Source organism: Punica granatum, chromosome 4 (genome assembly GCF_007655135.1).
Source record: "Punica granatum isolate Tunisia-2019 chromosome 4, ASM765513v2, whole genome shotgun sequence".
NCBI classification, from domain to species: domain Eukaryota; kingdom Viridiplantae; phylum Streptophyta; class Magnoliopsida; order Myrtales; family Lythraceae; genus Punica; species Punica granatum.
The window spans coordinates 12,064,588-12,091,049 of record NC_045130.1 but is presented as its reverse complement, the minus strand read 5'-3'; the positions used below and the strand labels follow the sequence as shown (position 1 = coordinate 12,091,049).

The following is a 26,462-nucleotide window of genomic DNA, read 5'->3' as shown; positions in this document are numbered from 1 at the left end:
TCATCGGTCCATCTAGTGAGCTCCTGACTTAATTAGCGGGGTCCCACCTAAATTCCTAATGGACCAAAAGGGGCATCACATAATATTCATACGACCTTTTTATTTTTATTTTTTAAATTTCAAAAACCTTAAAATGTCAATTCTCAGATTATATATTTTATATATGTTCAAAAACTTGATCGAATAATAAATATTAATTAAGAAAGGAATTGTTACTTTGATTTGTTTTTTCAATTCTCTTGGAAAGGGTACTTAGAAGCGCATTATCATAAGGAGATTTTGATGGACTTTTAGGAGGAGCAAAATTTATCGGTACGTTAAACTGTAAGATCCTTTGTTTTAACAAGATAAATATCCATACTTTACTCTTTTAATTAAGCCATTATTATGTACTTACTCTCATGTCAACCAATTAATATGCAAGGATATCTCCTCCTAGTTTAGGACAAATATTATATTGCAAATTGTTAGTTTTTACCATGCAAATTGGTCATTAACTAAAGATCTTTACAATAGATCAATTAACCGTGCATTTTCAATTTTTTTCGTTCTTTTGTCATCGATTTCTAAGAAAATCCTTACCCGTTCAAATCTATTTAAATAGGTCTGCATAAATTTAAATTATTTTTCTCACTCCAAACATAAAACAAGCTTTATCACCTGTGACATATGCGTGTATATCTCATTTCCAGTGACATATGAAGATACATATATAAACTTTAGTCGCAAAGCAACCAGATTGATTGATTTTCAAAACAAAATAAATCAAACTTCGTTATGATTCACATAACGTAACCATAACCATAGCACAGAATATGGCCAAACGTGCAGCATGTTTTGGAGAATGCATGCTTAGAACATCAAAACATATTTAAGGAGACCACATAATCCAAAAGTAACAATTAATATATCCACACAAATTCATTCGTTGTGCCTGGAGTGCAATGGCTTTAACTTAATTAGATTTTCATTTTTTTTTCAAAGAACCCATCCCTGGATGAAGTTGGTCTCGCTAGCCGTATTGCTCTTCGGGATAGACGAGCTCTCTGCTTGCACATACTGGTACCTGCAATTCAAGAAATGATCTGTACATATCACGAATCGCTTGTTTCAGGAATATAAAATCGGCTTAAATGAACAAAATTTTCGAACAAGCGTTCAACTGGAGGTGATCCTTTTTTCTAGAGCCGTAAACTATTGCAATGGTTCGTGTGAGAGATCAAGTAGTGCCCTCCAATAAATACTGAATTCTTGAAGAAGCAAAAACAAAGCTTCACTTCAGCCGTTGAAAAAATGCGTTGTCAAATGCAGATTAGCTTATATACTTTTACGCGTTGTCCTGATCATTATGTAAAACAGAAGGAAAACAGAAAACGGCCTGACCAATACTTGTATTTTATACGATCTATATAACTCTTGTCATGGAGAGATGGATAGAGTAATACCCAATTTGGAGTACAGGTTCAGGTGGTTCACAGTGATCAATGGAGTTAGGCTGGGCATAGTGGAGATGGAAGTTGCTAGTCCCTGATGTTGTTGCTCCTCCATTGCTGGAGCTCCACAGTTCGGCTTCGAGCTGACGTGATCAATCGAGTTGATAGACACATACATAAAGCAAATCAATAGATCAGTCAAAAACGATGACGTGCACAAGTATGAATTAGTCCGCACATTATAATTAAGGCTTTGAATTTGGACCTTGAGCTTGAGCTGCTTGTTGATATCTCCCAGCTGCCTCTCCTGCCGGACATGTAAACCACCAACCGAATATACACTTAGGCTTGATGACAGATGAAACTTGAAATATGCTAGTAAATTGAAAACTAAAGTTGAATTTTGTGCATAGATATATATGGCTGATTAAAACATTGATAACACAGATTCCTTTGATATCATTAAGAAAATTTGACAGGTGACAAATTGCTGCTCTAAATCAATGCCGAAGATAGTGTGCTTCAGCCAATGACCACTGCCGAAAGAGGCATATACGTACACCACAAGACAGTGTCAATATAACAGACAGCCATGCCATATGCTCCTCCTCAACTTGAAGAGTTTACATCCCATTAACAGAAATCGAAATACATGTGAAAAATCATCAAATATGATAGAGGTGAATCACAAAGTAATCTTCACGAAGATTAATACCTTTTTCCGCAAGTCTTCCACTTGCTCCACCATGAGCTGCGTCTGAAATTAATTGAACAAGCAAAGGTTATAAATGGAGGAATTTCTCTTGGGTTCGTATAATAAATTTAAAGATCTTGGCCATTATCGTTCCATTGTCCGAAAACTTGTGAAATGTACCGGCATGTCGAATCTACAAATATTCTAGAGATCACAAGTACGATGTCGGTCCACAGAATATACCCTTGGTATGTCAGTACTAAAAACACAAGCTTATTACCTAGAGAGAAATACAAATAATGGAAATCTAACTTTGGCAATAAAGTATACTCTCCGAATAGTCGATATATAATCGATCATTGTATAATAGCCACATATCATCTGATAAGACATTACGGAATCATATACTGATCACTCCATTGCGCAAAATATTAGTTTAAACAAGCACATTTGTCAAACTGAATAAAAAATCAGTCAATCTCAAGAAAAACCAGATTACTTCCACGATTGGTCAATAGACACAAAATTGTAAGAACTTGATTGGATCCCTCGAGCTGGTCGACCATACTTCCGGCAACGATTAGGATAGTTCAAATTTAAAGATCCTCGGCTGCAAGGAAAATAATGAAAAGAAACACGTTCTGAGCGCACGATAAGTTCACAAATTACCCTCCTTTGCCGGGTCTGTGCAAGAGCTCCTTCGAGTTGTTTCTCAAGATTTAGCAATTCCTTCAGATTCAGTGGTCCAAGATCTTCCCCAAGCAACTGCCTACGAGATATATGACATAAAAAGATATAGCAAGTTTAATGACAACGCCCAATGTATACGTCTATATGTATAGTTACAGCTATGATTATCCAAAAACATCGAAAGAATATGCAATGACCTCTGGGTGCGTTGAAGAGACTCGAACTTCACCTTTAGTTTCGTAACCTCTTGGCACCAGCTCTGCATATGTAATATACAAATAATCCAATGCGTTAGAAAACTGTATACCCCACATAAAATGACATATACATTATACAGAGTGAAAAATAACATTAATCTAATTGGTGTACTGTTGTGCAATGAAATATCAATCGATCTCCTCTGAAAAATGATGTTACAAAGTAAAACTCAAGCCAAGTTGAAAATCGAATAACTACCATAAATCATCTGCTAACCTGCACCATTTCCATGTGATTTTTTTTTCCTATTTCTAGTTTTCTTTTTAGAAAAAACAGGAAAGATATTTGAAATAAACTTCCATTTTTTGTTTTCTTTTAGATTAAATTGCGAAAACATATATTTATTAAAAAAAACTATAAAGAGTTATAACCGGAAAATAATAATAATATATATGCATAAAGAGTGGGAGAGCGAATACATTTTTTGTACAAAATAACACAGCAAAATTTTTTGGACAATGACTGGAACTATATATATTATTTATAATAATTATCTTCAACACAATCTCTATCAATCTAGATAATGACCAAGCAGAGCTAGAAGTTATCATATAGTGGTGCGCTTGTATAAATATTGAAGTTCGAGATGAATAAGAATACGAACTTGTGTTTCACGTCCAATGTCTTGTCCGAAGCCATAATGATGCTGGTAACGCTCGACAGTCTTGCTTGTACTGCAACAAGAAAAATAGTGAATAGAGAAACTTTGTACAAGACATATGGGACGTGCATTTCTCGATTACAATCATAAACAACATAAATTAGTCAGGAGTTGCACCAAGAACTTCTCTCTATGTAGTTTTATAATGTTAAAGCTCGAGAATTTATCCAACAAAGTGAACGTTAAAGCTCAATATATAGCATTTCCAAAGTCAATGACAAGTTTCATTGAACGAATTTCATAGATTTTCCTTATAATCGGCAAAACCAATGACAAGTAGTACATTTAATTGGCTATGTGACTATGCGTATTATATGATTGTTTGGCCGTACATATAACATCCTGAAGAAAAGCTTAAAAAGCACTAAGTCCTCCCATAGAAAAGACCAGCACTACGTCAGAACTAGAAAAGAAAGAATCCAAATCCAAGCACAATCTTTTTATTCTGTGTAATTTTTCCTTTCGGGTGTAATTTACCTTTTTGTTTTCTTTTAGATCTTTTTTTTTACTGGCAGAGCATAAATCGATCAACTTAAGGTGGAAATTAAAATGAAAATTTTTTTTTGTGTGATATCCGGCCGGAAACCTTATGGGATCCGATTATCAAATTTAAGTCGAGTCGGCCTATTATACATTTAAACTTTTTTCAATTCAATTTAATTGAGTCAAGAAATTGCAACACATATATAGAATTTTTTTTTTTGGGAGAGAGAGAGAGAGAGCAGGGAATAGCCCGGAGGATCAAAGGATGAAAAGGCAGGCATGGAGACAAAATCATCAAAAACTATGTAACACACACTAAAACCTCGAAGAACCAGAACAGACCAGAGAGAAAGAAACCCTAGCTAGCCATATAGCAAGCCATTTCCATTCCTTATATACAAAAGGTAATAACCTCATCTCGTCCACCCTCTCTCTCTCTCACCCCCAAAAGATCGAAATCCAGACAAAGTCTCAGGAGACTTTATTAAAATTTGCTTTGAATTTATTAAATTAAAACCGGGACATAACATAACATAACAATATATAAGGTTGACTGGATATTTAGCTAGCTAGAAAGAAAGCAAAGCGCGCTCATCAAATGATTGGGTTTATGTTAATTCCATATTTCAGAACAACAAGGTCAACTTTCGCCGGTTACTGATCATACTCACCCGGCACTCCCGAACTCGTAGAGCTTGCCGCGGCTGGAGAAGATGATGAGGGCAATCTCGGCGTCGCAGAGGACCGAGAGCTCGTAAGCCTTCTTCAGGAGGCCATTCCTTCTCTTCGAGAAGGTCACCTGCCGGTTGATCTTGTTCTCTATCCTCTTCACCTCCACCCTCCCTCTCCCCATCTCTCTCTCTCTCTCTCTCTCTCTCTCCCCAGTCTCTCTTTCAGAAAATATCAACCCCACACACTACTCTAATATATACTCATCATGAGGTCATCAGCTTACTAGCAGACTTTGAAAATTCATTTATATATATATATATATATATGTATGTATGTATGTATACACACAGAGCAGGCATTTATATATATGATGATGATATATATCAGTTTAATTTTATGGTCAATTACAGTACTAATGTTTGATGTGCTAATTCTTGGAGCTTGGGGACAAAAATGGGGGAGAGCAGAGCAGAGAGAGGATGTGAATATGGTAAAGAGTGCAAGTTGAGGTCTTTATATATGAAAGGCCACTGCAGCTTCGATCCCTCTCCCTTTGTTATAAATCGGGCAAAAAAAATAATAATAACCCAACTCAGTAATTCCTCTTCTCATTTCTGATTTATTCCCTTTTCCAATTTGTCATTTTTAGCAAAACCATCTTTTTCCATCTGCAAGTAAGAGTTATCTTTAGTTCAGAAGCGTTTGATTTTCCGGGTCAAATTCCTTTTCCGCCATCGATTTTAATTTTTCTAATTTTTCGAATTCTGAATTTCTTGAAGGAATTCTCTTTGTTTTGTTGTTGAAATTTCCAGACTATATTGTGTGCCAGAAATTTGTGTGCCTTATCAATTCTTGTCTCCTTAGAATGACCCATCGATCGATTCGGAATTTCCAATTATGAGATTTGAACGAGCTAGCATGATCGATCTCCACAGACCATCGATTCGAAACGTATGTTCCATCTCTGTTACATTTCGGTTGTTAAGGCAGATGTGAAAATTGCTGGACACGAGATAGTCCTACCTCGCTCGTGTGCTTACAGACTCAACAAGACCAACGGTGCTGTTTAAGAGAATCTGGTGCCCCAGTTGAACATATCATCTTATATATAGGAATCAAGATCAATGAATTTCAATATATATTCAGCGCACAGGAGCCCTTTGAAGACACATTTATATTAGTCATACATTTTTTTTTTCCCAGCTGATGATACATTTTTTGGGTGATGTGTGAGTTACGATTTGGGACATCAATTTCAAACTTTTTTACTGTAATTGACCAACGCAAATGGCGTTCATACAATACACGCATGATGACTAGCTATCGGCTGGCTGGCAATAATAACCTTAGCACTTGCCCTTTTTTGTAGTACCATTTTTAGACCGGACTGTAATATTCCTAATTCAAGAATAGAAGGCAGTGTGACCACCAAAAATACGAATTTTTATATATACTTCCCTCTAATTATATGTACTTTTTTTTTCTTATAATTACTGCGATTAGGGGGCGAATGTTCCAAATAATCATCATCAGGAGATTCGGTCTTGTTCACTTTTTTTCGTGACGTTGGTCATATTGCGTGGCTACTGTCCACAATCTCAATGGAGAGCATCCACGACTGTTGGGGGAAGCTCGACCCGCAATTACTAGTTATTAATTTATGTCGGAACATATTTGGGAAAACGATGCATTAGGAAGTATTGACACAATTGGCATGGCAAAATTAATTTAAACAATTTGGTCCAAATTAAACCTCAGATTTACTCCATACATACATGATCAGCAAACTGATCATTTGGCAAAACTGACAAGGAAATGAGGAAAAAGGTGCAAAAGGAAAGAAATCAATTGCAAGTAATCAAACCATAGGGCAAGGTTAACTCTAAGGGGATTAACCTAATAGTATGAGGAGTATACGTATTCACCATGTCTCGGGTTCGAATTCCCTTGTGGCTAGCCAACACCTCTGTGTAACTTGGTTTACTTTGTCCTGTGTGTTTGCAAGCGTGCACATGGGACCGCGAGCACTAGTCGGTGAAGTTCGAACACCCTACGTTAAAAAAAAAAAACATTGGGCAGGTTTTTTGAACAGGAAGTGCGAATATAGTTTCCCCTTCCCATGTGGGGCCAGCTAATTCTACTTCCTCTTGTAAAGAGTTGCCAAGCATCAAAAGGAATAGCTCAGTAACGCATGTCCTCGTCTGTTGATTTAGAGATCGCTGATTCAATACTTAATGAGACTACCCGTATTCTTTTATTAGTTATTTATGAATTTTCTTTTATTGTATTAGACCTTGTATTATGTATTGGGCCTCTTTTGTAACTTAGAAAAAAAAAAAAAAGAGTTGACAAGCTAGCCAGTGGATGGATTATTAGTGGGCAAAGCAGGAGGAGGTGGTGGTGGTTGGAAGTTTCCATTTTAGGAAACCTTTAATGGGGTTTCGAGGAAGTTCTTCAATGCAGAAGTGCCCATTTCTTGCAATTTACCCACTTTCGCTATCACCTCAACTTTCAATCCACAGCCAAACATATAGCATGTTGCTGCTTATTAGCTAAGCTATATGTATGTTCCTATTGCAATGAAACGAGGTCCATCCAGAGAGCATCAACTATATCTGATCTCAGTCGGCGATCATAGAGTGGATGAATTTAATCTCAATTAATCTATACCGTCAGTTTATGGATCGTACCATCAACTATGTGCATTGTGGCGACTAGGATGACCGACTGAACCAATTACATATCCTATGAGCATCTCATATATAAGGAGGTTATAGGCTTATAGCAATACACATAGTTTGAAAAGAATTATTTGAGGGTATATATGATAGGATAAATTAACGCGTTACGATCTCCAAAGCTAGCTCAATACCTCTAGTCATAAGATTATAATCGTAAGATCATGTACGTACAAAATCACGTATCACCAATGAACCATGTCACTCGCATTATTTACGTTTTGAGTTTCAAATTAATTGTATGCTTCCAATATAACCACTATCACCTCGCATCACAGAATTTTGACATCGCAAGCAAGTGAATTCAACTTTTCATTTCGACATCGTGACATTCAAATTCAATGATGTATCATTCATACATGAGCGAATGCTGACCGAGCAAAGATATTGGGAGCGATTATTATGTGGGAGGGAAAGGGCTAGTCATTTTCATGAATTTTCACGGGTACTGTGCAAATTCATGTGAGGTGGGGCTACACAGGTTTTATGATTCATCGCATTTGTTTGTACTGTATAAGGGAAATTATATGGAGAGTTGTAGACTTTGCTATAATTTGCCACAGGCCTACAATTGAGTAATGATGTGGACGGTGTATGATCATATATGGAACTACGTACATAAAACCAGAGGGTTTCTTAAAATGAATGATCATGATGACTTCTCTTCCCATTTCCTAATTTTCTTTTCATCTTTCTTTCAAAAGGGAAAAAAAAATGCCTCAAGTTAAAATAAATCACCTCAATATGCTCAATTATTCAATGCTCAATATTAGTGAGAGTTTATGGTTCCATCTTAAGTTTTTCTTTGTATAGATAAATATTGACAATCAGTTTCTACGTAATGACATCTCTCCTCCGAAGTAAATCCCAACACTATTTCACTAAAGCCATGTTTGCTCGTCAAGATATGATAGGATTATCGATCGGAATGGAATGAGATTTAGATGGCGTTTGTGTATAACGTACAAATAATGTGTAACTTTTAGTAATGGAGAAATCATCGCATGGGGGAGCGGCGTGACAAGAGGAAGAGGAGCATAGGAGGTTCAAGGTTGAGACTTGAGAGGAGTAGAGCTGGGAACGGAGGAAAATGGACGGACAGTCACGAATTTATTTATTTTTTATTAAGCAATATTTTATTTGGAGGAAAAAAGGAAAGTAACCTGTTCTTCATATTGTCCTTATTCATTATTAAAAATTTTTCACTTATAAAAGAAGTCTATAAGTGTAATAGTAATACAATGAAATGCAAATCGTAATAACTAATAAAGTTTCACAGATAATCTCACCAAATATCAAATCTAAAACCTCTTATTTAATAGGAGAAGACGTGCACTACTGTATTATACGTTATTTAATAATTGAAGTCTTACATAAGTAATTAATAAATTCAAAATTTATATTCACTGTGTACTCATTTTTAATTTAATAATATCATTCCATGTCAGTCGAGTGAAATTTTCATAATTGTAGACTTTGAAAGGTTATACTTTACTTACAAATGGCCACATGTTCTTTTTCTTTTTTCCTAATTTTCATATGGATGACTTCTTTATTCTCTCAACTTGAAAGTTAAAGAGTGCTTTCATGATGTTAAGTTCAAAGGATAAGGCCCCCATCAGGGGCGGCCCTTGGGTAAGGCCACTCAAGCAATGGCTGGAGCCCCCCCCAAAGGGTCTAAGATTAATTAGGCCTCATATTATATAATTACATATATTTTTGCATCATAAATCAATGCCTCAAATTTAATTTTTTTCCAATTAATTTGCTAGTAAATCTCATTCTCCCCAACTTGTAATGATTACTCAATTACATTATATAATTAGATCCCCACAATCTCTATATTTTATTAATGAGAAAATTTTAAACGATCATTATTGTGAATAATATAGCGAAAAAAAACCAATAAGCATTTAGGATTAAATAAAAACGCAAAACTCATGTACTTAACAGATTATACATTTAACCTCAAGAGGTTTTAACCTAATAGTTAAAGAGGAATTCATATATTCACCCGAATAAGTGATAACGTATCTTGCAATCTGGATTCCCTATTTTTGCTCCTGGTCCCATCTTCATTAACTTTTATTCTTCTCCTTGTCATAATGTTGTCCTTTCTATCGACCTTTTTCCGCCCTTAATATTCAATATTTTTATAAAGCAAATAATGTATTTTTCATACCATTCACTCTTTTTTTTTAAAAAAAATTTGTTCCATTATTTGTTGAAAAGTTTTAATAAAATAAGATTTAACCGAAGCACCTCCGTGAGGTGATTTCTTTTGCATTTACAACATATTGAAAGCACAATTAAAAAACAACTGAAGAATTTAATAGTGATTTTTATCGTAAAAAATAAAAAAAATTAAATAAAAAAATTAACTTATATAATTTCATTAAATTAGTAATAACCCTCGTATAAAGTTTTGCTTTAGGTCACTAATTCCTTTTGGCCGCTCCTGGCCCTCATCTCATTCAAGGTTGCTGGCATTGACCGGATCATGTGTCAACATGTCTACTATCAATATTTAATTTTTGACGTGAGAATGCGCCTTTAAACACCGTATTCTCTTGCTCTCGGAATTGTTTGCATGATGTCGAGGTAATTAAGGAGACTATCGCAGAAGCGGAATACATATAATTCCTAAATGCTTAGGAAGTTACATCACAAGCGGGAGCATACTTAATGTTGATTCAAACATAATAACAAGGCAACACTGGCACCTCGGCCAAGATTCTCGCGCGTCATCGAAGGAGCAAGTACATAGAGGTCGAGTATCACTTCGTTAGAGATCCAGTGAATTTCTGAGAACATCGTGGCTCGACTATTGCAAGTCCAAGATCATGTCACGGACATGTCAACGAAATCATTGGAGGGCTGACAGGACACTAATCTGGCTTAACTTATCTAATTCGAAGTCCCATTCAGCCTGGAACTGCGTAAAGGAGCACTAACTTAGCAAGAGTGAAATTAGGAGGCCCAAAAATACTTCGGCCCAGGCCCAAAATTATTTCGGCCCAGGCCCTTACACAGCACGATCGTCGCTTTCTTTCCTCTAGCCGGTTCAAGCGCGCCGCTCACTGTAGTCGGTATCTTCTTCGGAGCCAGCCATTAACCCCACGATCGTCTCTTGGCCCTGAGAAAGCAAACGGAGGGAGGGTTGTAACTTTCAGAAGCTTCCAGAGCTACCGAGGAAGACTAGAATGGCCGAGCCGCCGAAGAGACAGGGAGGAAGGCCAATGCCTCCCGGAAGAGGCGGTCCTCCTCCGCCGCCTCCTCCTCGAGCCCGCTACGAGCCCGTCGAGCGCGAGAAGGTGATCATCTCCTCTTTCAATATGCACGCCCTTAAGAGTTTAAGTCGATATAGATAAGCTTGAGCAGCCTTCAGGGTTCAGTAGAGTAAGGATATAAGCAACGAGTGAGAGAGCTTCTAGGGCTTCGGTTACCTTAAATTGGGAGAGATACGTTACGGTAGTCTTTCCACCGTCGAAAAACGTAGTAGTTCTAGACGTAGAAATGTTGCAATTGGGGGCGAATTTGCTCGATGGGTTTCTGTTGATCAGTGACACAAACGGGGGGTTGTACCTTTGGTCGTTTCTTGGCGTTTCTGTTTCATGGTCATTTCTCACTAATTTGCTTTTCATTTTTTGGCTTTTGGGTATTGCAGACATGTCCACTACTGCTTCGGGTATTCACTAAGGTAAGCTCCTCCTTCGATGCGAATCCTACAGAAGATAGACTTAGCACCGTTTTCTTGATTCCTTGTCTCTCTTGATATTTATTTATTACGGCTTTTTTCCTTTTAAATTGAATTGAATTTAGCCCGGATTTATTTCTCGATACTATTAAAAAGACAGCCCGTTGGAGATGGTGATACTGATTTGTAACTTGTAGCTAGAAGGTGATGCCACTGGTTTCTTAGATGCATAAGAATTCTCCACCTGCAGAACAGGCTTACATGCTTTCATGTATTATCACCAAACAGATAGCTTGATATGATTTCATTGATTATTTTTTAATAACTTTTCTCGGTAGTGAAAAATGAAAGATTTTTATGCTAATGCTCTGGCTGTTAGACAATGTTTAAGAAGTCTAGTGTTTGCTGGTACTTTTTTGTGTCTCACCCGTCCTTCCGGTGTTACGTCTACACTGAGTAGAACTAGTAATATTCATTACTCTACTCCACTTTAACTCCACTTATCTTCAATTCAACAACATAATTATTACTTTTCCTTTTTTCTTTAATTTTTTTAATCTTAACTACCATTCAATTCAATTTTTAATACTAAATTTTCTCAACTATTTATTACTTTTTTCACAATTCAACAATACGATTATTACTTTCTCTCAACTATTCATTACTTTTTTCCATAATTCGACAATATAATCATTACAACCCCAAATAAATATAATTATTTATAGTTGGAATGAACTCCATTCCATTCCCAAACAAAACGATCATTGGAAATGCAATTCTAAAATTTCATTGTTTGAATAGTTACATCCAACGTAGGCACATCTTTTGCATGGGATGATATTCCCGTTGAGAAATGGATGTTTGGTTCTGCTATTAGTGGCCGCATGCTTCGGTAATGGAGTGTGCCTGCTTTGATTGATCACATGTGGTTTTGCAGAGTGGGGGTCATCATTCCAAGGAAGAATTTGCGGTGAGAGGCAAAGAGCCTAAAGATGAGGTTCAAATTTATACATGGAAAGATGCTACTCTTCGTGAGTTGACTGACCTGGTATGGACTGTTCCCTATCTTCATTGTTCTTCATCCATCTTTATCAAAACGTGTATGTTTTTCTATGATTGTTGATCATGCAATGCATATGAGGTGTTGCAATCCTTGTTTGATGCTCAAATCCATCCTTTGGCCAATTTTAGTCAGAATATCATCTTATTTGCATTTCTTCCCCGCTGATGCGGATAATGATAATTCTGATTTTCATTTAATTGATTAAGATACCCTAGTTGCTTTTCACTTTTTGGCTATGGCCTTTCTTGTATTCAATATTCAGTGCTTGTTGTCTCTTGATTTGAAATGTACATTGTCCTGCCATTCTTCAGTTCTTTAGTTATTTGATTTGCTGCTTTTGCGGAGAAAGAGGTACAAATAATAACTTCACTTAAATTGATGAGGAATAATTGGTAAAATGTCGGCTACCTGCAGAACATGGAAATTTTAGTACTGGAACTCAAGTTGACATTTATAGCACTGATCACTGTTGGATTAAAAAGTTTGCATGTAATTATTTATCAAATCCATTACTTGCTGATTATAATTGGATAAATGGCAGGTATTTGTATTTCCTTGATATGATTAGGTGAACTTTCGATTGTTTGGCTAAAACAGAAACCTCAGATAATTGTACTGTTATGTTGCCTTATAAGTTCTACTGCTTCAGGTCAAGGAGGTAGCTCCGGAAGCAAGGAGAAGGGATGCAAAGTTGTCTTTCGCTTTTGTATATCCTGATAAAAATGGCCGTTTTGTGGTCCGAGAGGTGAGTTTTTTTTTTTTCCTCGTCACTTCTTGATCATATCAAACCCTGGAGTAGAAATCCAAGGTGCACAAATCGGGACCTTGAATAATTGAGTGCTTGCACTCCAATGGTAGCTCAATGATATTTTGATTGTGCATCCCTTCTTATTTCTTATATATTGTGGTAATAGGTTGGGAAGACCTTTTCCTATGGTAACGGGAGACGACTGGATGATATAAAGACATTGGCTGAACTAAGCTTCCAGGTTTGATAACCTGCACTTGGTCTACTATCACCCAATCGAACGACTTGAATGGGGCACTAATCTTTTCGTGCTATTTTTACAGATTGGAGATTACTTGGATGTGGCCATTCTCTGAAGAAGCTTTTCATGCCTAGAGCTCTTGCACGAGAGACGGTCAATGTAATTGTCGATGTACTGGTTTACTATGATACAGTTTCTGCATGTATTGGAAATGATCTGTCATGTGATAGCAAATAGGTCATTCTGAATTGTCTTGTGAGGTGATGTTTATGCAATTGTCACCCTAGTTAGCATAGAACTCAGTGGTTTCATTTTTCATCAGCCTACTATCCTTTTCCGGTCTTAGTTCTGCAACGTGGAGTATCAATTATCATGTTCATATCTGCAATATTGAGCATCAATGACGATAGAATAGAGGATTCTTTACTGTAGTTAGAAAAGGAAATACAAAATGGGTTCAACGAAGCACGCTGGTTTCAAGTTTGATTTTCTGCCGTGACAGACGATCCCGTGAGAGGACTTGGGAATTATGGTTCGGTTATGTATCCAAATGAACGAAATGAAATGTGAGCAACTTTTGATATGCCATATGACTCGTCTGTATTCGGGATGCAACTTTGAAGAGTAAAGGCGACTGCCGGATTGCAGCGATTGGTTAAAATCACTCCAATGATTAATTGAACTTTCCTTATTTGGAAGAAAGGATGGTAATGTTACTTTACCTATCCGGGAAAAAAAATGGAATCCTTAGGTTCCGCTTGGTAGTCGCAACGTGCCCTGCGACGAGGAAGAGAGGAAGAGTGAAGATTTGTTTCATTAATCAAGACGTATTGAATTTGATTTATAAGGAAATTCTTGATGCTCACTTAATTCTTTCTCATTTTATACCTCATTTTATACCTTATTAGAGTTATTATGGTGTCAAACTCATTGCGATCGGACCTAACAAATAGGTCCAGGTCTCCTCCAATGGTTCATTATTTTTATACTGTTAATAATGAATCAGAATGAATAATATGCTTTCATAATTTCATTATTGATTTTCGAGGGGGGAAAAAAAGGAATGAATAGTATACGAGTTCAGCAAAAAATCTCAGGAGGAATAATCCCATTTTTTTATATTATCATTAATCTTTATTATTATTTGCTGAGGAGAGGGAGAGAGTAAAGCCCAAAAACCATCTGCTTGCCGACAGCCAATCTCGGCGCCAAAACGACGACGTCCCTGTCGTCTTCTTCAATTTTCAATTACTAAAACAAACAAACAAAATAACAGATCAGTGTTGAGTAGAGAGAGAGAGAGAGAGAGAGAGAGATAATAAGGAAAGGAAAGGAAGAGCCATTCCTGATTTCCTTCCCCCCAAAGAAGAAGAAGAAGAAGAAGAAGAAGATCCCTTCTCTCTCTCCCTCTCCCTCCCCAGCTCTTTACTCTTCGGAACTCCTTCCTTCCTTCTTCTTCACTCCCCTCTCCCTCTCTCTTTCTCTCTCTCCGTCTGTGTCTTCTGTCATTTTCTGTTTGTTTCAGCAATGGACTCGGAAGTAGCAGCAATCAATATCACGCCAATTTGATTCACCCCAAGATCTCTGCATGATTTGACCGGTAAATCTGTTCCCCATCTCTCTCCGTCTCTCTTTCTTGCTTTCTCCTGAAGTCACCATCTCAATTTGCGAAGTGACTGATCCTGTGCACTCTCTCCCGATTCCAGGTCCCAAATCGGCAATGGCGTTGAAGCGGGGGCCCTCCAATGCCGGCGTCCACCGGAGCATACTCGGTGGATCTTGGCTGCCTCTAGCCGTCCTCGTCTTCTTCTGCGTTCTCTCTCCTTTCTTCTTCTTCTACGGCCCCGGCCTCCGATTAGGTCAGTGCCTTGTTGCAATTACACTCCCCCGTGCTTCCTCTTCTTCTCGGTCTCGGATTTGCGTGTTTGCAGATCTTATTGCCTTAAAAGGGAAGTGAATTGATTTGCCCCTTCTCTCTTTTGCTAGTTCTTTAGTTTGTTAGATGTGGGGTTGGTTTCATTTCGTCTAAGAGTTTCTCTTCAGGCTTCTTCGACCAAGATTCATGTTCATATGAATCTCGGGTCGAATTTACATTGTTCATCAAGTTATGAGCAAAAGCTTTGAGGAGATTTTAGCATCTTGTTAATGCTTAGATACTTTGTTCATTGCTGAAGAGGGTTTTATGTTTGTCCTCCATATTACATCATTTTACATAGAAATGGATCATCATGCTCGGAGTCGGAGTTCGTCTACAGCTGTTAGGTCCCTGAGGAAAATTTGGTTGCCAAGCGGTTACCACCTCGTATCGCATCTATTGGATGCAACTGTAGGATCTTTTAGAACTTGGAAGGAGTGTAGCTTTGTTCCACCGTACCCAAAGTGTCTATCTTGTAGTATTGTTGTCTTTTGCAGGATAACTATTGGTGGGAACGACCTTCAAGTTTTTAGCAGATTATCTTTTTGTTGACCTCTTCTCCCCCACTTTCTTATCGACTAAAATCCATTTCATGTTATCGTGGCCTGTGATGAACATCCTCTGCATTACCTGTGTTCCTTTGTACTTACCTACCTGTGCCAAGGGCGGACAAGCAAAACCACTAGTGCCTTGCTTTTCTTTTTATATTGTTAAAAAAGTAAAAGCCCATGCCATTTTGGTTTACAATTTTAAGTGGTTATTGTTGAATTGCAGGCACAATTGAAAATTCAAATGGATTAGGGAATGAGGTAGTGCTTTTAATATGCCTCTGTATTCATTCCTTTTAGTATACATTTTCTGTTTTTCCGATTTGCTCATGATAAAATCGTTCCGGGAATGCAGAATATTGGTTGGAGAGAAAGACTGGCAGCACAACATCTTAAATCTCTTTTCTCTGAAGGGGTGAGCTTATATTGAAAGATTTATTACGAACTAATGAGTTTTCTTCCGGATGCAGCATGAACCTTTGAATGGTGGCCTCATGCTAACTTTTGTTCATGTCCAGGTGATCGATGTAATTACAGCCAGCACAGATGATTCAAATCCCCTAAATCTTGATGTTTTCAGAAAATCCAATTTGTCTGCTTCATGGAGAATAGTTGGACCAGATGCATCAGTTGTGAATGATTCCAATTTGGAGGTCAGTAATAGCTATTTAGTTTTGATATAGAATGTTTTTACTTTTTCCTATTTGGATATCTCATATATGTATATCTCTTTCTGAATTTTTTTTAGTCAATCCAAGGAGCTGGTGATATCAAAGAAGGGCTACCAAGGAGCGAAGTTACCAATTCCTCAGGTTAATGTCTTTATATGCAGTCTGCTCATATGCTTGCCAATGCCTTTGGATGGTTGATTTCTGATATGACATCCATGTGCAGATAATAAATCAGAATTTGTTGATACCCCTGCAAAGCTAGCTCGTCGGGTATATTCTTTCTCCTTTTCTTCCCCTTTATTGTAATAACTTCATTTCATCTTGAATCCTTCCATGTTTAGAATACTGACATAACTTCAGCTGGAAGAGACTGATGAACTCTAGCATAAAAAATTTTGGTTTTCCAGTGTTTATGCTTTCTGCTTGTGTTGTGTTTATTGTGTGTTTGTGTACTTATTCAAGAATTCCTTAAGTCCCAATTCTACTTTTATGAATTGGCAGCAACTGCGAGAGAAGAGACGTGAAAAGCGTGTGGCTGACTTGGCGCAGCATGATGATGAAGCAACAGTTAAACTTGAAAATGCTGCCATAGAACGCTCTAAATCAGTTGATTCAGCTGTTCTGGGGAAGTACAGTATTTGGAGAAAGGACAATGAAAATGAGAACCCCGATACAACAGTGAGGTTTGTGAGGGACCAAATGATAATGGCTAGGGTGTATTTAACCCTAGCGAAGATGAAAAACAAGCTTGATTTGTACCAAGAATTACAAACTCGACTCAAAGAGAGTCAACGTGCTTTGGGAGAGGCTACAGCTGATGCTGATATTCCTCACAGGTAATAATATTTGTTTGGACAATATTATGACTTTCATTTTATATACTTGTGTCTGTTGTCACCATCATAAAGGTTCTATCAGCTTATTGTTTGGTGTTGATTTTTAGTGCACAAGAGAAAATGAAAGCGATGGGGCAAGTTCTGTCAAAAGCAAGAGAGCAGTTGTATGATTGCAATCTAGTCACTGGAAAGCTAAGAGCAATGCTGCAAACGGCAGATGAGCAAGTTAGGAGTCTGAAAAGGCAGAGCACATTTTTGAGCCAATTAGCGGCCAAGACTATTCCTAACGGAATCCACTGTTTGTCCATGCGCCTGACAATTGACTACTATCTTCTACCTCCAGAGAAGAGGAAGTTCCCGAGGAGTGAGAATCTGGAAAATCGCGATCTTTACCACTATGCCCTGTTCTCTGATAATGTCTTGGCTGCATCAGTTGTTGTCAACTCAACAATCAGGAATGCGAAGGTAATTTTGCCTTTTCTTGTTATAGTAGAGGAGTTTATCGTTCGTTGGTATTCAATCAGCAACTGTGCCGGATATTTTAGGATTTGGTTTCTTATTTTCACTAAATGGGTTCTCGCTGATCTGCAGGATCCCTCAAAACATGTCTTTCATCTTGTTACTGATAAACTGAACTTTGGAGCAATGAATATGTGGTTTCTATTGAATCCTCCTGGAAAAGCCACGATCCATGTTGAGAATGTTGATGAATTCAAATGGCTCAACTCATCTTACTGCCCAGTTTTACGGCAGCTTGAATCTGCTGCCATGAAAGAGTACTATTTCAAGGCTGATCATCCGACCACACTCTCATCTGGGTCTTCCAACCTTAAGTACAGGAATCCGAAGTACCTCTCTATGCTTAATCATTTAAGATTCTATCTTCCTGAAGTCTACCCCAAGTTGGATAAGATTCTATTTCTGGATGACGACATTGTTGTCCAGAAGGACTTGACTGGGTTGTGGAGAGTGGATCTGCATGGAAAGGTGAACGGTGCAGTTGAAACTTGTGGGGAGAGCTTTCACCGTTTCGACAAGTACCTTAACTTCTCCAATCCTCATATATCAAGGAACTTTGATCCGAATGCTTGCGGGTGGGCATATGGAATGAACATGTTTGATCTTAAAGAGTGGAAAAAGAAGGATATTACAGGAATTTACCACAAGTGGCAAAACATGGTGAGTCTCAAGCCCAGTTGCTTCTGTTTTTATTTTGTAGATTTTTTGTTTAAGAGGTGTTAAATTTCCCATGCCATTTTTGGAACCTAGACCATAAGATTATCAGCGCTGCCTTGAGTACTCTGATTCATATACTAGGCAGGCTTCTGGTTGGCTGGCAACCTCCATGATTATGTCGGAAACTGTTGCTATTGCACCCCATTCCTATGTGAAACCGATTTTTAGTTTTCTTTGGTTTGGGGAATGGTCTCTGGAGTCCTGTTGTTTTGCCTGAAAAGTGTGTCTAACTTGCTCCATATATTTATGAAGAAAGTAGAGAAGTTTTCATTTTTTTAATCGTAAAACGGTCTAGTGAAGTATACTGTTTGACATTTTTAATTCCTAGAAGCTATGATATCTGAATTTTTGAGGCCGTAACTACCCTATCTTGTTTTGATTGATAGAATGAGGATCGGGTGCTATGGAAACTTGGGACATTGCCTCCTGGCCTGATGACCTTCTACGGGCTAACCCATCCTCTCAACAAGTCTTGGCACGTGCTTGGTCTAGGCTATAATCCAAGCATCGACCGCAATGAGATCGAGAATGCGGCGGTCATCCACTACAATGGGAACATGAAGCCGTGGCTCGAGCTCGCCATGACAAAGTACCGGCCTTACTGGACCAAGTATATCAAGTATGATCATCCCTACATTCGCAACTGCAACCTCCATGAGTGAAGAAAGTCCACTTAGAATGCGTTCCCTCTTTTGTCCCTCCAGAGAGATGACTGGTTAGGAAGCTCTCACTGATCTAATACAGGAGGAGGGATGTGATTATTGGGTTTTCTTTGCCTTCCCACAATCATTGGTTATTCTTGGTTATGATTCAATTGATTTCATTGTTACCCCCACTCACACCTCCAGTTGACCCTGTAAAAGCTCCTGCTGATATGATATTCCATTTCAGTGTCATCTTCGACTCGGATGGAATAAAACAGAGATATTCGTCAGTCGTAGTTCTGTAATTTCTTCGAATGAGATATAGATTTGCTAAATAGAATTTTATGTATGGAGGACTTGCTATTTCTGTTACTTCTATGGCTTTTGATGGGGATTGCTTCGGTTCTTCTGCTACAAATGAATGCTTGTTGCCATGGCAGGGCTCTAAGCAAAGAGTCCGTGCGGTTTGGCGAAATGCTCAGCACTTGGGGTGGGTGTAAGATAACATTATTTCCAGTTACAGTAATCCAAGAGTGAATGCTAGGAAACATGTCTAGATGTGGATGGTACGATTCGAGTCATTCTGTAACTTCACATTGGGTCTCTTTGAAAGCATCCAAAATTGTGAAGTGGGAGAAGAAGATAATGAGGTATCGATTGGTCGGCTAGATTCGAGTTCCTTGCCGTAACTTCAGGTCGAGTCTCTTTGAAAGAATCCTAGTGTTGAAGTGAGAGAGAAGAAGATAATTGAGGTAATGTTTGGTAAGCCTGATAGGGCGTAGGGTTTATGAAAGCTAAACCTGTGCTTGGTGGTTTTTTTGATATGGCATAATAAAGAATTGAAAAACTGATCTCACAAAAAAAAATTCAAGTTTAAAGTAACTATAAAAAAAACTCATTTAGAGTGCTTTTAAATTAAGGTGACACATTTGGTACTTTCAATATTTCAGTTAAAATATTTAATAATTTAAATATAAACATGAAAGTATTTTATAGGGCAATTAATTTTTGTTGAAATCACTTTTCTAAATTGTTGGATTGCATATATGGCTTAATTGCTTAAAAAAAGTACGACATTTGTACTTTTTTCTATATATAGTACGACATTTAGAAAATAGCACAAAAATGTATGACCTTTATATTTTTTCGTAAATCTAGCATGACATTTGGAGAGTAGCATATAAAAGCATAACCTCTGCACTTTTTCTTAAATATAGTACGATCTTTATGTTTAGTTACGTATTTAGTATAGTGTAAATTATTCAGTCAAATTGTAACGATAAAAGCTAACGTGAAGCTAATAGTGCTGCGTGACAGAACATGATTAGACGAGTATACCTCACATGATTGAACGATAACAGTTAACATGGAGCTAACTGTACCAGGTACCACTCGTTCAGTCATGTTGTACCACATTGCATCTTTGACTCCCGCTAACTGTTATCTTTATATTTGACGGAATAATTGGCGCCGTGTTAGAATTGCAACTCAACTTGAAAGTCGTGCATTTCTGTACTATTTTTTAAAGATTGTGATATATTTAAGAAAAAGCGTGAATTTATATGCTACTCTGTAAAGGTTATGCTATAATTAGAAAAAAATGTAAATGTCGTACATTTCTATAAGGTCATGCTATATTTAGGAAAAAGGAAAAAAATGATACTTTTTATATAATTGATCCGTTGATATATAAATAAATGATCATTAAACGATCAAGAAAGATATTCCACCGTACAATAATTGCACCCCAAAATTTTTCGATAAGGTTGGCTTTTGTTCTTTGGGTTGAGAATCTTTTGTTTTGAACACAATATGGCCCATTTGCTTTCTCTTTTTTTTTTTTGAATTTTATAGTGTAATCAATAAAATTAATGGCACCGTGCCATCGAGTAAATTGCTAAGAATGTTGGTAAACTGAAGTATTTTACTTAAAAACTAAATAAAAGTTTTTTAAAAATTGTAATAATTTACTTCAGAATATATGTAATTTATTTTGAAATTTGTACAAATTACTTTCTCTATTTGTAATAATGTACTAAAAATTGAAGTAATTTACTAAAAATTTCAGCAACTTACACTAATTCTATGGTACCGAATATTGGCCCAATCCTTTTTCCTTAGCCCAACACCAGAAAAACCTTTTCCGGCCGTGTTCCTCTGCAATGGCCGATCCAAAAACCATTTGCCTGATCATGTCAGCTCTGATCCGCTCCCCATTACGAGACTTAATGATATTTCCATCATTTATTATATATATAAAAGCAGACAAGTCGTATTCTAAAATCATCATCTCCTTATCAAATCTTAGAAATCCTCAGCTCGTGGTAAAAGAATTCTTTGGTTGCTCAATTTTAATATTATTTCATAAAAAGAAAATCTAAAAGGACGAGTAAAGCAAAGAGGCAATCAGATCTCTTACTTATTAACGAAGAGGCAATCTAATCTCCTAATTATTACTACTACCGCCTCTGCCTCTCTGCCTTAGCTCAGGTACGTCTACCTCTCCCTCTTTCTCCCTGATTTTCTCTCGGTTGAAGACGATGAAAGAGGAAGCAACTTTCATTCTATCGGAGAGACTCAATCTCATCACAGTAATTTCTTCTTCTCGATCTAGCCTGCGGTTCCGCCTAGCAGTAGAATCACCGCAAGTTCATTTTCGATATGATCTCTTATCGGGCAAGTTCAATACAAGTTTAACCGATGCTCTTTTTTTGTGAGACGTTGTTGCTGCTCTTCGATGGGATTCAGGTCCCATTCTTCCGACAAAGCCATTAATTTAAATTTCTTGTTTTGAGGTCGCCAACTATTATTATTATATGATAAAAAAAAACCGAATAGAACCGGCTTTGCGTAACATTGTGGTTGGCTGAATAAACCTCTCGTCAATCGGGTCACTAAATTTGTGCTTGCAATAATATTCGTGAGGGAGACCTAAATTGAATTTGCTCTTAGCTTGGGTAGAATGTGAATCTTTCACTTTTGTCTAAACTACTATATCTTAGCCAGAAAGATCTAGCAATTGATTTGGCTTATCAGCATCCACTTTGGCCAAGAAGGCCATCTATATGGTCCTAGCATCTTACAAAATTTGTTATGGAATTTCAACCAGATCTCTACTCGAAAGTACAGGGAGATGAGTACTTTTATTATTATTATTATTATTATTATTATTAGAACCATTTTCTTTTTTCTGTTCGTGGTTGCTGTTTGTATTTATGATCCATTAATCGATTTTGGGCAATTAATTTTCTTCCATTGGCATGTTTTTTTGTAACATAATAAATCATTTTGTAATTTTCAGTGTGCTCCACATGATATCCGGAATACTAATGAGTCCTGACTAATTCAAATTCAAACCAAATTTGCCCATTAAGATCAATCCCAATGCGTTTCAGTTGTGGATTTTCTCTATTCACAATAATCAAACTCGAAATTTTGCTAAAAGAGAATAAGTGCTGAACCACCTGAACAGATCTGCCTTAATAGTGAGTGATTGGACTTGGTCAATCATCATGAACGTCCAAATTTAATTTGTAAGCCGAGAAGGAGGAAGTTTTGTCTTGTCGTTCATATGGGAGACTCGTACAAAACCCCCCCCCCCCCAAGAAGAGACTCCATACAATTACTTACTGTAATTTTCGGTTATAAGGGAGGTCACTAGTTCTAGTATAATAAAATGAAAATTCTAATAGGTAATAAATGAGAGCGAGTAGTGGTACTAATTATCGAACCATGAACCTTTTGATTACAAGGCGAGGGCGTGTGCTACGCTACACCCTCTTTATGACATACATAATTTAAACATAGAACCTACATGGATAGATTCATGTGATTCGACATTTGTTTCCCTAAAATGCTTTGAATTCGAATTTTGCGAATGTACCTCTTAGTGGCCGTGGCCGGACCAAACTCAAATTTGGATCAGTTGGGAACCATTTAAAGGTTGTTGATATAATCAAGGGTTAAATACACTCGCACCCACTCTTAAAGGTCGTTGGCAACTCCTATCATATTTATACTACCACTCTTAATTATAAGCCTTTTTGATAGATTCACGAGCTTCCACTTCGCAGCTGCCTTAACCATTACCAATAGCCAAGCCGAGGCAGGTTCAAGTTTGGGCTTGGCTAGCCTAGCTAGGTTTCAATTGAATAGAGGGTTAAAAACTCACACGGATATCATATCAGTGGCCTTTTGTAAAGCTTGTAACAAGAGATATCGATTGATATCCTATAAATATAAGTGTTTCCAATTAATTAGAACCATATGATACAAGTGTATGGCAAGATTATAGGACGTAACTTAATGCTAATAGAGGTTTTGCCTCCAAAATGATATCATTGAGACTAAAGTTATGTTTTTGTTTATTCCGTGTTTGAGTAGGGGGAAATGGAACGGAGGAGGGATGAGAGAAGAGAGGGAAAAACCGCAGAATTGATGAAATATTATTTAGCTTATAAGTTGCACTATAATTGATGAAATATTATTTAGCTTATAAGTTGCACTATAATTGATGAACAAGGAAGAAAAAAGTTTGGTGTAGTGACACAAGTTATTAAATTGAAATAATGAAACTTCAGTTTCGATTCTCATCAGAGGGATTTTCATGCTTTTTTATTTAGTTTTCGTTATTTTTGTATTAGATTAAGGCCTTTCTCGTAACTGAAAAAAAGAAGAAGAAAAGTTTCAACTGTTGCTGTTGTACCAATTCCATTTCCCATTGCTGTATATCTTCTGGGAGGTCACTTTACAACTCGAGAAAACATTTTAAAAGGTCAGTTCGCGTATTTGACCTGCGTGGTACGTATATATCCAATCAATAGGTTATTGCCAGTATTCTACAAGTATAACCACAAGTTACGTACTGTTCTGGTGCGTTACTACTAGTTTATAATTCACATACATGTTAATTAGGAGACTCGTGCATGTTCTACCACAGCTGGTTACGCTTAACCTTTCAACGGGTTGGTAGTAGCTCGTAATAATAAGAAGCTCAACTGATACCTACCATATATTCGAGAGTTTCCAGGTCTTCTTTCACATCCCTTCAAAAAGATATCACGAGATAACATGGAGAGATCAGAGATATGTCATATTATAGAAGTGAACTTAATTATGACATGTCTCTATCTAAAGATTGAGCTTTCTGAATGAATGCGAATAAGATTGATTTCCAGAATGTCCTAAACTGATCGGACCAAAAATGGATAATCTGCTGATCTTTTGTGGACCTCCAAGTTCTTTATATGGGTGCATGTATGTCCCTCACCTTTAGTCGACCACATGAAGTGTGCAACCTTTTTAAAGGGCTTGATGCATGATTTAATTGATCTTGTTTCTTCCCCCTCTCACAAGGGCTTGTTTTGGAGGAATTTCCAGCTTTTAGATAGATACCCCACTCACAATTGTTCCCATAAATGAGGAAGTGAAGTTTTTTTTTTATAAAATATATATATATAGACTACGAATCCAAATTGCAAAAAAAAAAAAAAGAGGAAAGAAAAGAAAGAGAATTGGAGAAAGGAGGCTTTGTATAGTAGCACTCACCGTCGACTAGAAATGAAAAAGTAAATTTAGATTTGATTATCACCAGAACAAAGTCTCATTTATGATGTGCCATATTTTTACAATTTGATTTTTTAAGTTTTAATCATTAATTCAAAATAGATAAGATTAGTCGTGGAGTTTGTGCGTTGCATGGGATTAAACGTAATATTTTTTCCGCTAATTTTGTCATATAAAATACGTGTTGTAAATTGTTGAAAATAGTGATTTACAATCAATAATAATATATTGTTAGAAATATAAGACTAATAGCAAATTAATTTCAGGAATAACATTTGAAAAAAATTACAAAAAAGAAGAGAAATCTATATATGTCTTGAAAAATTCAACATTGTCAAGATTATGCATAAAAAATTAAAAAGAAAAATTCCAATCCAACCATTGCAAAGTGAATTTTTATCTTCAACATTATCAAGATTCGCACGATGTTATATTGTGTCTTATATTAACACTTAATTAAGTACACAAAAAATTGGACAACCCCAAAGTTCTACAAAAGTTTATTGTGAGAATAAGCAAAAAGTTGAAGAATTCACTTCCAAAAGTCTAACTGTAGATGCACTAAATAAACTCACGTGGGTGTGAAAATTTAAAAAGTTATAGTGGTAGCAATAATTTTAAGAGTCAAATCAGTCACAGTTTGAGTACAGTACCTTTACTATTTATAGAGTATCATACATAATATAATATAAATAGTACATGATTTCTCTATATATAAAAAATGATTTGATTTACTTTTTGAAAAATAAAAATATAACATATCATATCTAAGAAAATATTATCCTTTTTTTTAAATAGAATATGATCTTACGTGATTTATTTTATGTGGATATTTTCATAAAATCTTATATCTTATAAACTTATACCATTATCTGAGTGAAAGTTCAATTTTGTAACTACCACATTATTTGAGTGAAAGTTCAATTATCTAGTATAAGTAATTTAAAAAAATTCAAAAAATGAGAAAAATAATGACCGATTTGATAAATTTATATCTATATGTTTTAAAAAATAAAAAATTATTTTCTAAAAAAAGCTCAAAACTCGAGAAAATATAATCAGTCCCATAATCTATATTTATGTGTTTGAAAAAAATTTAAAGAACAATATAATTCGTTTTCTAAAAAGAAGTTCAAAAATCGAGAAAATAATGATCGATCCCACAAATCTATATTTATATGTTTTAAATTTTAAAATAAAAAAATATAACATATTATTTCTTAAGGAAATCTTAAAAAATTGAAAAAGATAACGAACGGTCCCACAAATCTATATCTATATATTTTTAAAATTTAAATTTTTTTTGAAAAAATTAAAAAATCGAGAAAATTCCATCTAACAACTGAGTATTCTAAGACCATCTGATCTAACCTACCATGTTCTTCCTTTCATATATAGATAGATTTTCTTTTTAGTCAATATTTAAATACAAATCGCGAGGAGACTTGGCTCGTGATGTTGTAGTACATACAGTGAGATATAAATAACTGTTGAAAGGGCTCATTTGCGATGGTATTGGCATGCTAACTTTACCTATAGCGTAAGAGCTTCAAATCCACTGAAAACACTTCACGGATAGAACTAACTCGATGGTCAAACGGGAATTGGTATAAACTCTCTTGTGGTCTCATCATCAAAAGTAGGGCATCATTTAGTATAACGGTGCTCA

General features: G+C 36.4%; 3 protein-coding genes across 4 annotated transcripts; 2 read left to right on the top strand and 1 right to left on the bottom strand.

Moving 5' to 3' along the window:
* Positions 1-705: 705 nt before the first annotated feature.
* On the bottom strand, positions 706-5,355 carry LOC116202439 (agamous-like MADS-box protein MADS3). Of its 2 annotated transcripts, none has more exons than XM_031533982.1 (8): positions 4,891-5,355; positions 3,680-3,749; positions 3,015-3,082; positions 2,797-2,896; positions 2,149-2,190; positions 1,699-1,740; positions 1,446-1,576; positions 706-1,066 (listed from the first exon to the last, which is right to left on the bottom strand). In XM_031533982.1, the coding sequence occupies exons 1-8, from the start codon at positions 5,070-5,072 to the stop codon at positions 979-981; spliced, it is 723 nt and encodes a 240-aa protein (XP_031389842.1). In that variant the 5' UTR covers positions 5,073-5,355; the 3' UTR covers positions 706-978. The 2 variants fall into 2 exon arrangements, with proteins under 2 accessions (XP_031389842.1, XP_031389843.1); XM_031533983.1 differs by having other exon boundaries at positions 3,015-3,076; positions 4,891-5,352.
* A 5,358-nt stretch (positions 5,356-10,713) lies between these two features.
* On the top strand, positions 10,714-13,766 carry LOC116203707 (histone deacetylase complex subunit SAP18). The gene is made up of 6 exons (XM_031535585.1): positions 10,714-10,943; positions 11,297-11,329; positions 12,264-12,374; positions 13,039-13,134; positions 13,304-13,378; positions 13,461-13,766. Exons 1-6 carry the CDS (start codon positions 10,833-10,835, stop codon positions 13,491-13,493), a joined length of 459 nt encoding a protein of 152 aa, XP_031391445.1. The 5' UTR covers positions 10,714-10,832; the 3' UTR covers positions 13,494-13,766.
* An 899-nt stretch (positions 13,767-14,665) lies between these two features.
* Positions 14,666-19,616, top strand: LOC116203706 (polygalacturonate 4-alpha-galacturonosyltransferase). The gene is made up of 11 exons (XM_031535584.1): positions 14,666-14,978; positions 15,085-15,237; positions 16,068-16,102; positions 16,197-16,256; positions 16,360-16,494; positions 16,590-16,653; positions 16,736-16,782; positions 17,014-17,348; positions 17,456-17,813; positions 17,940-18,527; positions 18,971-19,616. The coding sequence occupies exons 2-11, from the start codon at positions 15,099-15,101 to the stop codon at positions 19,244-19,246; spliced, it is 2,037 nt and encodes a 678-aa protein (XP_031391444.1). The 5' UTR covers positions 14,666-14,978; positions 15,085-15,098; the 3' UTR covers positions 19,247-19,616.
* Positions 19,617-26,462: the final 6,846 nt, after the last annotated feature.